This window comes from Vicugna pacos, chromosome 1 (assembly GCF_048564905.1).
Source record: "Vicugna pacos chromosome 1, VicPac4, whole genome shotgun sequence".
Taxonomy (NCBI): Eukaryota; Metazoa; Chordata; class Mammalia; order Artiodactyla; family Camelidae; genus Vicugna; species Vicugna pacos.
The window spans coordinates 100822304-100837479 of NC_132987.1; the positions used below are offsets into that span (position 1 = coordinate 100822304).

Sequence of the window (15176 nt, forward strand, 5' to 3'; positions counted from 1 at the left end):
GAATTATCATTATTATACAGAAAAATAGTAGATATTTTTGAGTTTTTATAAATAGTATATTTGGTGTTCATATGTTAAAGGATTCATTGTAATGTAGTATCCTTTTTTTCACCTAGTCATTGGTTGTTTTCTTCCTCAAATATTTTTACTGCCTATGTGCTAAAATATTACTGTTGTTATAAATTGTAAAAAATCTTTTTAGCAGTTTTTGGGTACCAGTTTACTCTATAGATATCTGGAGTACTTTATTAATGTTTCTTGAGTCAGCTAACCTTTATGTGTAAAATCAAAAATTCCACCTTTATATTTTTTTCTGATTAGATTTCATTTAACTACTAACATCACTCTATAAACTGAACTTCTAAATTGCAATTGTTTTCTAACATTTGGGTATATATATGTGTGTATGTATATATAGACAAAGGTATACAAGAGCGTGTGATATTTGAACCTATTTAGGGTACATGGTTTATGTGTACTTTAAAAAAATTTTAAGAAGGTGTAGTGGTGAAATGTTTTCTTTCAATAGAACCGCATAGTATACGTTAATTGTAGTCTGCAGTATGTCTTCAGACATTTTTAATGGAAGTATTAGAAGCTTGTGATCTTATTTTTCTCTCAGCAATTTTACTGCATTTGAGTGTATTTTAAAACTTGAATTGTTGATGGTTTGAATCCACTGAGGATGGTGTTCTTAATTTGGTCAGTTTCAAGAGGTTTTTAGTCAACTCCTGAGAAGGAAGACCTGAATTATATATAGTTCAGCTTAAAAAAATATAAAGTTTTATTATATAACTATATAAAATTTTGCATTGAATGAATTGAAGCAAGTTTTAATGTAAAAACATTGCAGTGTTGAGATACTAAGTATTCTGGTAAAGCTATTTTAAACATAAATACAACTGAAACTTGACGGTTACCCTGAGGCATTAAAAAAATTGTGGAATGTGCTTCTCTTATCATTTTATGTTAGTAAACCCAGCCATACTTAATTTGTTATTTCACATGGGGATTTAAATGAGACCTTAGGAGGATTATTTTAGTGTTCCTTTCAGGTTTTTTCATATTGAGTATATACTGAGTGTCAGATTCTGAGGGACACAGAGATAAGTCAGACCGATTATTTATTCTGAAAGATTTCAATCTGGTGAGAGATGTACACAAATTATTTTGATATTTCAGAATAAGTTTTATGAGAGATGTGCAAAATAATATGCCTGGAATTATTGTGGAGAAACTTAAGAGATAAGATAAACACTGATCTGGATCTTGGTGGACAGATAGGAGTTTTATGCCTTGTAGAGAAGGGAGAAGAACTTTCTAGACAAAAGGATATTTTATGTAAAGGCATGGAAAGTATACAGCAGAAAATGAAGATAATCCCCATTGTGACCGAGTTATGGGGAGCGAGGGGTTAGGTGGAAGTGATGAAGCCAACAATACTTGTCAGGCTGTGAAGACGCTTATATGTCATTCTGAGTTGGCACCATTGTAAAATTGAATTAAGTTTGGCATGATTAAGTTTGTTTTCAGAAAATAATTTTGACAGTTATACTAGAAGATGGACTGGAAAGGAGTAGAGATTGAAATGAAGAACCCTAGAGGAGATGATAGGAAGAAACTGAAGCTAAGAGATTACTTACTTGCTGAAGATTAGGTAATTGTTTAGTGGCTGAATTAGACTTTCAGTATAAGCCTCTCTACAAAGTCAAGATAAATTGCACAAGAATGTCATAATATAAAATAAATAATACAATTTTGTATTTGAAGCAATCCAGCTAAAAACTATGATTATTTAAAAATCATATTTATCATGCTGTAAGATTTCAGACATAAACCTCTTACTGTACCTGTGTTTTTTATCTGTCTCATGTCTATATTTCTTTTCTCATGGATTTCTCTCTTCTACTAGATTAGGTGTCAGCACACTTGGCCTATGCTCCAGCCTAACACTTGTTTAAAGAAATAAAGTCTTACTGAAACATTTCCATGCCCATTCATTTACATGTTATGTATGGTTGCCTTTGTGCAATGATGTCAGAGTTAAGTTATTGCCACAGAAACTTTGTAGCCCTTAAAGCTTATAATATTTCCTATGTTGCCTTTTACAAAAAAGATGTACAGGATCACTGTATTGTAAGGGGTTGTCAGTACCATGAGAGTTTTCTGTATTAATCACTGGGGGCCCCTGCATTCAGAGCAGTCCCTGGCACATGGCATGTACTCAGTAAGAATTTTTTGAAGGAATTCCTTAAGTGAATTGATTACCTTTATATTTTTGTATCAACAAATATAACAGTCCCTATTCAGTTGATACTTATGGATAAGATGATGAAGAGATTTTCAAAATTAATATGAAGTCTGAATTTCTTTATTTTTAAAATTACTTTGAGTGCTTACCAAATTTTAGAATTGCGGGAAATTTACCCCTGGAGAATAATTGAAGAATGGTCCCTGTAATGATGATCGAAGTAATATAAACTGAACATGAACTTTAAAAACATGACAACCATATTCCTGCCACTTTGTTTTGCTTTTATTTCTGTTAGTTGTTGTTATATGTGTAGCTTTTTCTAAGAGACTTCTCTTAGAATAGGTTGAGGTGGTTTTTTTGTGATTCCCATCTGTTCTAACACTGTTTGCTAAGTAACATACTCATTATGTTGTCTTCAGTATTAACACTTACAGATATTTTTATTTAATTAAAAAAGGAAACAAACCTGTTAATCTTTTTCTCATTGCATTAAGAAATTAAATGAGCAAGCTGCAGAACTGTTTGAATCTGGAGAGGATCGAGAAGTAAACAATGGTCTGATTATCATGAATGAGTTTATCGTTCCATTTTTGCCCTTGTTATTGGTGGATGAAATGGAAGAGAAAGATATACTTGCCGTGGAAGATATGAGAAATCGATGGTGTTCCTATCTTGGACAAGAAATGGAATGTAAGTTTAAACAATGCTAGTGGGCAACTGAGTTGTTAGGATTAAAAGCAGTTAGAATTAGATGTTACCATTTTTAATATTTTGTAATAATTTTATACGCACACCATTACTTTTTTCTTATTTACAAACTAAGCTGTGCACACTGCTGTTGCCATTTGTATTTTACGTCTTCCCTAAAAATGGTAATGATTTACTGTTTTGAAATGAAACATCAGCTGACCACTCCAAGTTAATAAATCATGTTGAAGATAATTTCTCTCCCTGTCTCTCTATCTTTAACTACATCTAATTGTTTTTATTTGCAGCAAACCTTCAAGAGAAGCTGACAGATTTTCTGCCAAAACTGCTCGATTGTTCTACAGAGATTAAAGGTTTCCATGAACCACCGAAGTTACCTTCATACTCCACGCATGAACTCTGTGAGCGATTTGCCCGAATCATGTTGTCCCTCAGTCGAACTCCTGCTGATGGAAGATAAACTGCACACGCTTTCCCTAAACACACTGTATAAACTTTTTTTAGTTCTTAACCCTTGCCTTCCTGTCACAGGGTTTGCTTGTTGCTGCTATAGTTTTTAACTTTTTTTTATTTTAATAGCTGCAAAAGACAAAATGACTATACAGACTTTAGCCAGACTGCAAACAATACAGCTGAGAATCGCATGGCGCTCAGACTTTGTTTTAACCAGAACTGATGTATAATTACAAATCTGATTGATTTTATTATGGCAAAACCATGCTTTTGCCACCTTTCTGTTACAGTGTTACTTTGCTTTTATCTTTTCTTAATCTGTAGCTTTCCATTCAGTCTGGATCCTCCATGACTACAGCCATTTAAGTGTTCAGCACTGTGTATAATATATAATATTTGGTAGCTTGTAAATGAAATTAAAGAATAAAGTTTTATTTATGGCTACCTATGTGTTTGTAAGCAGGTATATTATATATTAGTGTTTATTTTAGTAATATAATATATAAATGATTTTGTTTGGGGATTGTTTTAAGATTGGGTGATAAATAGATTAATACAAACTTGTAATTTTGCTCTAATGTTAGCACATTGGAAATCTACTATTTGACACTTAACTATATCTATATTTTTGACTAAGTTGTTAAACTTAGTATGGCACCTAAACCTGTTTTGAATTCAAATCAGGTTTTCACTGAAGTGAGCGGCTGATATTTAAGTCAACCACACTGAAACTTTTAACCTTTTCTTAGGTTAACCTTTTATTTTTTTTATGTATTTACAAATAATATAGCAAGGTGATTATTTCAAGAGATACCAGAAAAAAGTACTTGAATAAGGGCTATGTAATAGTGAAACTTATAAGAAATATGTATGTGGATATACATAGATACGTTAACCCATACACCACACACATACTCTTCATAATGGAGGACAGTGTTTCCCATTATAAAATCATTCTATTTTTGTAAATTGTGTTCTATTATAATTGAAAATGTTCTCTACTAATCAATGCTGTGAAATGAAGTTGATATTGTTGAACTAGAAGTTACGAGTGTCTTACCTGCATTTATTTACCTCCTTTTCAAAAAGGAGAAAGCTGTAGAATGTTTTGTAGATGGAACCGCTCTTTAAGATTAATGAAGTAATATTGTGAATGAAAATCAATGCTTTTTAAAGGTAATTATGTTACCAACAACCTATTTTTGAATTTATAAAAATTTCTTTACAAATGATACTTTGTTAGCCTAGTAAAATATATCATTATACTCTGTGTATGTTTGTTAGAGTGTCGCCAAAACTAATGCTCCTTATAAGTGCCTCTCATGAAAAGTCCTGGATGGAAGAAGAAAAGAAAATATTAAGCTATTATATAATACTTCTTGTAAAGGTATCAATGTACTGCTAAGATATTAAATTAATGACAAAGAATTGATACTATTTCTGCTGTAAAATTAGGTTTTGCATGATATAGCTCTCAAAGTGTGTTTTGATTTAGATTTTAAATTCTCTACTCAGCAGAATTAGTGTTGTGCATTGGTTTTCAAGTCCTGTTGAAAGTTTAGAAACTTCCTGTGTATCATCAAAGCATTTATAAAGTATCTTCCGTATTTTATGATATTCTGCCGTAACAGTGACGTTGTTTGCATTTATGTGTATAATTGACCACTGAAAAACAAACTTCTCAAACACCACATGGAGTTTACTCCTTTTACAAGGCACATCCAGGTGAGTATTACTGTATTTACTCTACTTAAAAGCCAAGCTTCTTCATCCTAGTTATGATTCTGACTTTCTTTTTTAAAGAAATGACCTTTTTCAAAACTTGGGGAAATAACTTATTTTTGTATCAGTTTTTAATCTAATCTTAAGATTTAGATCAGTGAAATTTCTTACATTATCTACTATATTAAATATAACATAGCTGGTAACTTGAAAGTTGAAACCTCAGTAGAACTGTTGTCCATGGCATATTTCACTTTGATTTAAATGACTCTTTTTGATTACTATAGTTCTCCTTTCCCAGTCCCCACAAATTACATTTTGAAATAATTTAGTGTAGAATTCAAATAAATAGAAGTTAAGAGTTACAGAAACTTCTCATAAACGGCGTGTGTATAAAGAGACAGTAGCCATGAGTGAATCTATGAGACACTCCAGTACTTTTCAGATTCATTAAAATACAATAACAACCATACACTGAATCAGTAGTTCTCAAAATGTGCTCTGCAGACGAGTGGCTTCAGCATCACTGGGAAAAGGTTAGAACTGAAAACTCTTGAGCCCTACACCAGAACTGCTTAATACTTGTTAAAACTTGGAGAGTTAACCAGTTTCAAGAAGTCCATCAGAAGAGTAGGATGTCTGCTAAAGTTTGAGAACAAGGTCACTAAATAAAACTATCAGTAGCATTGTATGCAATTTAAATGATGCTGTTTAATTTCCATTCACTTTTGAACTCTTGTTAGTTGGAAATTTTTCAGTATATTCCCTCACTGACAATTTCAGGGAAGTGACTAAAAATTCTTTTGCTTAGTTTTAGATTTTTTGAGACTAAGGTAGATTCTCTCCTCTTGTATCTAATTCTCCAGAAATTCAGTTTCTTTGTTTTATGATTCAGAATTGTTGACTTCGGCCTAAGTCCTGTTGTCATCCCCCAAAAGTGCAACCACTCAGAATGCTTGGGGTGAGTAGGGATACCCTTGTGTTAAAAAGAAAAATTTAATTTACTTTAAATTGTTAAGCAGATTAAATATCATTTGTTGTGCCCATGATAACCTCATCCAAAGAGTGTGTATTAGTCTGCCAGGGCTGCCATAATAAATACCCCAGACTAGGTGGCTTGAAAAAACAAGTTTATTTTCTCACAGTTCTAGAGGCTGAAGTCCAAGATCAAGGTGTTGGCAGCTTTAATTTCTCCTGAGACCTCTCTCTGGCTTGCAGAAAGCAGCCTTCTCGCTTTGTCTTCTCATGGCCTTTCACCTGGGTATGTGTGCATCTCTGGTGTCTCTTCCTCTTGTAAGGACACCAGTCATACTGGGTTAGGGCCCCACCCTTATGACCTCTATCATAATTGCCTCTTTAAAGGCCCTATCTCCAAATACTGTCATCTTGGAGAGATAGGGTGTCAGCAAATGAACTTAGGAGTCCAAAGGAAGACAGTCCATGGCATGTGATTGCCCAGTTTATATACCTCCTTTCCAGACACAAAAGTATCATTACGGGCTCACAGTGCAAATGTCAATAGCTCTACTCTTTCATCTGATTTTTTATCTTTTACTTTATTCTAAAAATTATATCAACGTTGTAGCAAGCCAAGTGAAAATTTGCTCAAAATGTATTCATCGAATCATTTCAGTGTGTTTTCATTGAACAAATCTTTGCTGAATGAATGAAATCATTCATGTTGTTTTGACCTTGTTCATGCTTTGCTTTAATCAGTTTCACTTCACATTATACCATAGAACTGTATCAGTTTTGCTTGTGTTTTTATTTTTACCTGCTCTACGTTTCTGTTCCACCCTCAGCCAGTACTGAAGGTATTGATGTTAACAATTTTGGCCACATGCTTTTCCATGTTTGGATAATGATGTGCAGGGTATACACATAAGCATTGGTGGAGGGTTTAGGGTGGGGGAAGGGGTGGGATGAGGAAAGGGAGGGGGTCATTGCTTTTAAATGATAAAAAAATATTTTACAGCATCCTTTCCCCTCCCCCTCTCCTATACTTTCTAGCCTCCAATTCCTCCTTTTTCTAATTAACTTTGATAGAGGTGACATCATAATCAAATAATTACTTCAATAATAAAAGTAAATGAGTCATGATGGAGGGAACTATATACACAACTGAATTTACACAGGCAACCACATAAGAATTTCAAACATCCTTATTCTATGCATAGTTCTCAATAGCTGTTTCACACCTTCACTACCATCCTGGACCTTCTGTTCAATGCTGGCTCCAGTGAAATAGGGTGATCTTACCTTTACCTTTACCAAGCCAGGTGAGGCGCTTGGGTATGATCCTTTGTACCTTCATACCTGGAAATGTATAGTTCGTTATTAACCAGGATGTAGTAAGGGATGGCATTATTGATAACCCAGTGTTATGAGGAAAATATAAATAAAACCAGATGCAGTATTAAATGAACTTATGAATTTAGTTTAATTTTTATATTTGCTCTTCTACAGAATTAATTCAGAAAGGCCAGCTTAATATCGGTTTGTGCTTTAGCAAATAGTTCTTAAATTTTTCAGTAACCTGGAGCTAGATTAGTATCCTTAACCATAGTTGTGCATCAAAAACACATGAGGAGCTCTCTTTACAACAGGTGTCTAGGTCCTATCATGTGGATCCTTAAAAGCCTTTTAAAGTGAGAACTGTTCTGAGAACATTTGGTAGGTGCTTCCCCAACTTTCATTTTTCTGAAGATCACCTGTGGCTCTCCCCTCAGGGACTAAATTGAGCCTGGCTGAAGCAGGGTGGAGAAATTTGCTTTTTGCATTATTATAGTTCACATGAAAAGGTGGGGGTTTCAATATGCTAGTGCCCCACACAGCCATCCAGCATTCCCATTTTGGTCTGTGCTCCAGTCAAAGCTGCACTCAAATATTTTCAGTCCTTAATTTACTGGATTTCATTCTCTCTTCTGAGTGGTTAAAGAGTGCAAGCTCTAGAACCAGACTGCCTGTGTGCAGATCCTGGCTCAGCTACTTACTGTGTGTTGATCTTGAGTGAACTCTAAGTCTTCTGGATCTCTTCATCTATAAAATAGCTTTACACTAAAGACTACCTTATGTGATTCTTTTAAAAGATTAAATGGGTTTCTACATATAAAAAAACTTGGAAAATGTCTGTCACAAAGTAAGTGTCCAATAATTGTCAGCCATTCTGTACCTTCACTGTTGCCTTCTGATTTTCAGAATCTGCCTTCCTGAGACAGGCTTCTTTGGACTGCTCTCATTCCTGTCTGCATTCTTCCACATTTTCTTTTCTTTCTACTCCTTAAATATCAGTGTCCTCAAGGTTCTTTATTTGGCACCCTTCTAACTCTTGACCTTTCCTGGATGGTCATGTTTACTAGTTTGACTTTCTGTAATGCCCACATGCTTGTGACTCAAAAGTTGGTATTTATAACTAAACCTCTGTTGTTCATTTTAGACCCATATATACGTCCAGTTGTCTGTTCCACATAGACACTTGGATGTTTCACAGGCACTTTAAGCTCTGCACATCCAAAACTGAGTTCACCACTTCTCAAACCTGGTTCTCTTTTATTCTCTTTGTGAATCATACAATAATCCAGAAGTGAGAAATTATTCTCAATTCTGCTTTTATTTCCCATTGATTACCAAGTGTCCAGAGGTCAAGTTTGAAATCCTTTGCTCACGCATCCCTTCACTACTGCTGTTGGTGAGGTTTCTCATCTCTTAGTTTGGACAGTTGGACTTCTCCCTGATTGGCCTCTCTGTCTTTGATCATGCCTCTTTAATCCGTCTTACATACTTGGCAGAATAATTTTTCAAAGAAGTGTTGCATATCTCTTCTGTTGCTGTACTGAATTCCTTTAGAGGGAGATAGTAGCTCCTGTTTTTGTAACCTAGTACCTGTTAAATATCTGGCAATTTAATAAAGGTGCAGGTCATCTGGCCCTTCAATCACCTTAGACCTGCATGGTCCAGTAAGACAGCCACTAGCCACATGTGGCTATTTAAATTTAAACCAAATAAAATGAGTTAGTCATACTAACCGTATTTCAAATGTTTAATAGCCACATGTGACTATTGGCCTCCATATTGGACAACACGTTTTAGAACATTTCTATTATTGCAGAAATCTCCATTGGACAGTTACCTCAGGCCCTTGCTCAGTATGGACATCTTCCTCTATTAACCCCCCTGCAACATTCAAACACCCTCCAAAGTGCTAACCTGAGGAAACTGGCCTTCAGCATTTGTCTCCTTATCTTGATCCTGCCGTTAACCACTTTACTACATCTGCTCTTTAGAGAACACCTCTACCAGCGTGTGTCCAATCAGGAGAGCCCACACACGATATTTTGACAAAGATGTGATAGGAGCATAAAAGGGTAACCCAGAGTGCCTGCAGGGTGTACCTACTATTGCTAGGGGTAGGGAAACAAAAAGGGAAAAATTGGGGTTACCAGAAACTTGGAGCTTCAAGCAAAGGGTCCTCACCTCTGAGGAGGGGCACCCCCAAGTGCTCTTGCTACTTCTGAGGGATGCAGTGAAGATAGTTCTAGAAGTTCTAAAAGTAATGGAAGACTGGAGTCAACTGAAATTATTAGGTCAACATTGGTAGGATTGGCAAGCAAGGACAAAGAAGTAAATCTTGTTTCCTCTTTCTACCTCCCAACCTCCCTCTGGTACTTATTGGCAGAACCTAAATGGAATGCAGTAAAGAAGTCAGGAAAATGCAGTTTGCAGAGTCCCAGCCCCAGCATCACAGAGCAGAGGATAAAAGGGTGGAGCTGGAGCTGAGAGACAGTAGGTACACCCTAGTTTCCTCTCAAATTTCCTTTTTATCCAAATATGTTAATCTTTACAATGCTAAATATTCAGGAATGTGTTGGTAAACTATGAGACCTCAAGCATAAATGCACTAGTTCTGATTGAAATTGTTTTTTTTTAATCAAATGAGACCTTTCAGTGATGCTATTTAATGCTTTATGTTTAAAATCAGCAGTGGAGGGATGTATATATAACATGAATCATGCCTGTTCATTCATGCATTCATCACCTGTGCGTCATATGCCACACTCTCTGCCAAGTAGTTTGTTATTAAAAAAAAAAAACTCATATAATTAGACAAAAGTAATAATCCACCCAAATTCATCTGTCAACCCGGAGTTAGACATGACATTTTTGTGTTGATGGCTCTTGACATCTTCCTGTGCATGTGCACATATACATACACACACACGTAACTATAGCTAAATGATTTTCATTTTAAAAAACTTAAAATGTAGTAAATGTAGACATAGTTTCAAGTATATAAATATCTCTCTTACTGCTCTACATGATTTGATTATAAGATGTACAATATTCATGGACATACACCATAGGCTGCTATTTACATCATTGTGTTTATTAACTTTTATCCCTTTTGTCTTTCTGCTAAATTTGAGGATGTATAGTTTCTGCCTTGAGTTACTGAGTTTACAGATTTAAACTTTTGAGCTAAATTGTCAAACTGTCCTTTGCAACCTATTCCAGTTACACTGCCACCAATAGTTCATGAGTGTGTGTTTCTTCACAGGTTCAACAACATAGAATATTATCAGTCTTTAATATTTTTCAGGGACTGCCAAGAATTTATTGTATATTTTTATTTTTAGTGAGAGTAAATGCAGTTCAGTATGTTAATGGCTGTTTGTATTTATTGTTTAACTACTTGCTTATGTATGCTCTTTGCACTTTTTCGGTTGGGTGTTCATGTCTATGAATTTACAGGAGCTCATATTAGGAATCACTAAATTCTTTATAAACACTGCAGATTTTTTCTTTCATTTATTTTAAGCTTGCTTATAATATTTTTATAACTTTATTTTTATGTAATCAGATCTGTTGACTTGCTTTATATATTCTGCTTTGATATCATGTTTAGAAAGAATTTTCCCTGTTCAAAATTATAATACTCATCCATGTTTTCTTCTGATATTTTTATGAGTTTGTTTTTATGTCAGTCTTTAATGCAGTTGGAAATTATATTAAGGGGTGAGGTAAAGATTCACAAATTTCTGCCAAGATTATCTAGTTGTCTATAAAATATTTCTTCTTTTCCCTTACTGATCTAAAATGTAATCTTCACTAGATAATAAATCTTTGTTTGCTATTCACAGACATTAAGTTCCATTTATGTTTTTGTCTATTCAACTTCCATTACTAATGCAATGACTCTTGTTTAAACATTGATTTAAAATATTTGTTTTATAACTAGTATACATTTTCCTAGTATGTATAATGTCAAGTGTTACTCTCCAACACAGACACCCTTAATATTCATTTTTCCCAGAACTTCCTTTACTCTTCTACACATAAATTTTAGAATTATTTACTCTTCCTTCAAATAAAAATCCTATTGGCATTTTTATTGTAATTATATTGACTTACATAAATTGGCATATAGAAAAATCATGGCACCTTTACAATACTGAATTTTCTACCTGAAAATTTCTATCTTGTCTGTCCTTTTATCAGATTCATATGTCCTTCAGTAGAGTTGAAACATTATTTTATTTGTCTTTAATTCTAGTATCTTGATGTGCTTTACTGTTTTTCTGATGTTTATGAATGAGCTGCTTTTTCCACCTTAAAAAAATGCCTTCTAATTGAGTATTACTGGTACAGAACAAGAGGTCTCAAGCTTTTTGGCCTCAGGATCTCTTCACACAAAAATTATTGAGGACCTGAAAGAGCTTTTGTTTGGGCTAGTTATATCTATTGATATTTACTATTTTAGAAATTGAAACTGTAAAAAATATATAATATTAATTTTTAAATGATAAAAATATCAAAATAACATGTTAACAAAAATAATACATTTTAAGTGAAAAATAGCTAAATTTTCTGTCTGGTTCTTTTGGAGACCAGTGTGCTTATAACACAAGCCTGAGGCTTGAAAGGAAATGAAGTACTAATTGTAACTATCCCACCCCTTACAATAATTATGAAAATTATCCTGTGTTCACACTTAATTTCTTTGAAAAATAAAAATCATCAAATTATAAGAGTTTGGAACTTCAATATGCCTTCCATAGTCTTGGAAATTTCACCTAATAAGACAACTGTTCTTTGCTTGGTTGCACTTCCTTTAACCCATATTTTGAAAATGTCTCCAGGAAGAACGCATACCCAGTGTTTTACACTGCCCTCCAGTATTGCAGCCTTGTATGTCTATGGTCCAAACACTGAAAAAAGTTGCTTTATTTTTCTTAATCCATTTTTATGGTTATTGATTGCAGGAAACTTATTCTGATACTAGTTGTTCCATGATGGCTAAATCAAAGAAGTCTATAAATCTTTTAGAAGACAGCATATGCAGACTATCTTTAAGATATTGGAATAGCAATGGATATCTTAACACAGAAAAGAAATAAACTTGAAGCAAATTTTTGATAAATTTAACCACATGAAAGTAAGAATCCTGTCCATCAAAAGATTTCCTAAAGAGAGTGAAAAGACAAGACAGTGTAGTGAGAGAAGATATTTGCAGTGTGCAAGATGCTGGTGCAGAAATAAAATTATATAAAGAATGGACTATGGCTTAGGTGAGATAATTATGATGACATGCTTCCTAAAATGTTCCCAGATCCTTTTTTCATTAAAATATATATATATATATATATATATATAAACTCAAAGACAGCATTTTCCTATGAAGTGAAGTGACAAGCATTCTTATAAGCTATGAAATGCAAGTGGATGTAGCCAAACTATAGGCAACTACATTATTTTGGCAAAACTCGGCAAATTTAGCAGACTTGAGGAAGTAGCAGAGCAAAAAGAAGTAAGAAAGAAATTCTGACTGTCCTAAGACACCCAGAAAACAGAAATTGCCTGTAAGTATCCATAAAGTGGAGAAGACCCCAATCTGATAGGGATCTTCTGCATAGGTCTGAGACAACTGGCAAAATAAGGAGAAGCCTCTATTGGCTTCAATTTGTGGATGAGCACAAAAGGACGGGCAAAAAAATTGGAGGGTGCTGAGGTGGTCTAACCCTCAAGGAAATAAAAGATGTTCAAAAACAAGACTATTTTGTAAGGACAGAGATCATCCTGGGGAAAAATCTATTGGGAATAGAATCCAGTTGAGACAGACCTAATCCAAAACTCTATTAATCATCTGACCTGCATAAATTCCTACTCTTACTGGTATACCATGATGGCATTCCTGCATCCCCAGGAATTAGTATCAGTTCAGATCTGGTGTCCATAACTGAAATGCCTGATTATATCCTTTTCCCCAATGCACAGTCATCTTAATAAATGGACACAGGTCCCTTTAGGCAAAGGTTATGACGGAGTATGGATACATCTGCCACACAATTGGGGACCTTCACAAGGAGACTGAGTTTCCTCTTCTTTCAAGTGGCTCTGGGGCTGCAAACTGGCTCATGTGTTAGAAATGGTTGAAAGACCATGATTCTTCATTTAATGATTCACGTCAAACTTCTATTCAACAAATTTACAAACTTTTCTCTTTTAATAGTCTACCCAGCTATGCCAGTCCTAGGACACCATGACAATTAGACATTGTCATAAATCAAGCCTTCCAGTTACTTTGGCTGTGCTACCATTAAAGTAACGTTGCCTACCTTGTCTGCTAGTTCAGTGATGCTGCATGACCCCTACCTCCCTGAGATCCTATCATCCCCGTTGAACACTGGGAACTGATTTTGAGGGCAGCACTTTCCACTATCATTTCTGGTGCACAGAGAATAGCTGCAAGAGCTCTCAAAAGATGCTGATTATCAACATATTTCCCAAGGATTTGATGAAGAGAATGTCTTCTGAACTCTCCATTGGACATAGGAGGGGTACATAATAAATCTACTCTCGCACTGCCATCTCCCTAAATGTTTGGGCAACTCCACGTCCATGTACAAGCAAGTTCTAGCATCTCAATTTTGTTCAGTGTCGGCCACAGTTGAGTTCAAGTTCCAGTCAACCAACCAAGAAAACGGTTAGCGCTGCTACTAGCCATTGAAGCCAACAATTGAAGCCAAGTTCTCTGCTTAGTGCTTTAATATCAGTACATTTAGCAAAACACAACATATTCCCTCACACTTATCAAATATCTATTCTTACACGTTGTCCTCAAGTTTCTTTCGGTATAAATTTGCATAATTTTAATGCATTACTTTTAATGTGCATAGTGTCTCCTCTTGGGTCACACTTTAACTCTAGTTCCTGCTAGAACTTGAGTCTGAATAGAGGCCCATGAACAATGAGAGGTGGTGTGAATATTGAAGATCAATTTCCTGTAAGACAGCTACCTCAGGTGAGGCCATTACAAGCGCCTCAAGCAAGGGAAATCCCAACACAGGGGAAGAAGGCTGCTCTTTTGACAAGGTTCAGCAGGACTTCGGGGTTTAAGGTCCTCGGCTTCATTGGAAACTTCCCATGTGTCCCTATTCCAGTTTTCATGGTCCCACTCTCCCAGTCAATGGCTTGATTTTAACACAAGAGACACTAATGCCGTGAGTCCAATTTGCTTTTTTATTCAGCCATTGCATAGAATTAAACTTTGGTATGGTTTTAGAAAAGAAATTGTGGCTATATGAGACAAGGGTTTCATTAGGTTGCACAGTTTTCTTGTCCTTTACCCAAACTTTGAGACCAGAATTTAAGGCCCTGAACTCATCGTTTTCTTCTACTCTTCAGGGAACTTTGATGCAACCAATCAATCCCTTTACAAAATGAATTTTTACTAAAATGCGGCAGCAACTACTTAGTCACTCAAAGTCTTTCCTTCCATAGGTAATTTCCTGTGACAATTCAAGTCAGTTTCACCACTGCAATCCATATGTCCCCTTTATGATCAGCAACATTCAGTCGTTTTAATCTAATTAGATTGGAGATAAAGATGATAGACTACCGTCCTCAAGATTCTGTCACCCTAGAATCACTTCTGATACAAACAACTACATTTATGGGGTTAAATTAGGGAAGCAGATCGACTATGAGTTGTGAGATAAGATATTTTTAAATAATTAAAACTTAAATAATTGTGGGGGGACCT

The 15176-nt window shown here is 35.0% G+C and overlaps 1 protein-coding gene and 1 long non-coding RNA gene across 7 annotated transcripts in view; both read left to right on the forward strand.

Moving 5' to 3' along the window:
• USP25 (ubiquitin specific peptidase 25) overlaps positions 1-3859 on the forward strand; it is a 121362-nt gene extending 117503 nt beyond the window's left edge. For 5 of the 6 annotated variants that reach the window (XM_072967814.1, XM_072967822.1, XM_072967820.1 and 2 more), the window contains 2 exons: positions 2749-2944; positions 3250-3859. In XM_072967814.1, coding sequence (XP_072823915.1) covers positions 2749-2944; positions 3250-3422 — 369 coding nt within the window. In that variant the 3' untranslated portion in view covers positions 3423-3859. Of the gene's footprint in view, positions 1-1522; positions 1658-2748; positions 2945-3249 lie in introns of those variants that run through there. The other variant, XR_012075832.1, reaches the window with a different exon arrangement.
• Positions 3860-5146: 1287 nt separating this feature from the next.
• On the forward strand, positions 5147-11277 carry LOC140698205 (uncharacterized). Its single transcript, XR_012075839.1, has 2 exons — positions 5147-6098; positions 9813-11277. It is a non-coding gene; the product is annotated as an uncharacterized lncRNA (long non-coding RNA).
• The last annotated feature ends 3899 nt before the right edge of the window (positions 11278-15176 follow it).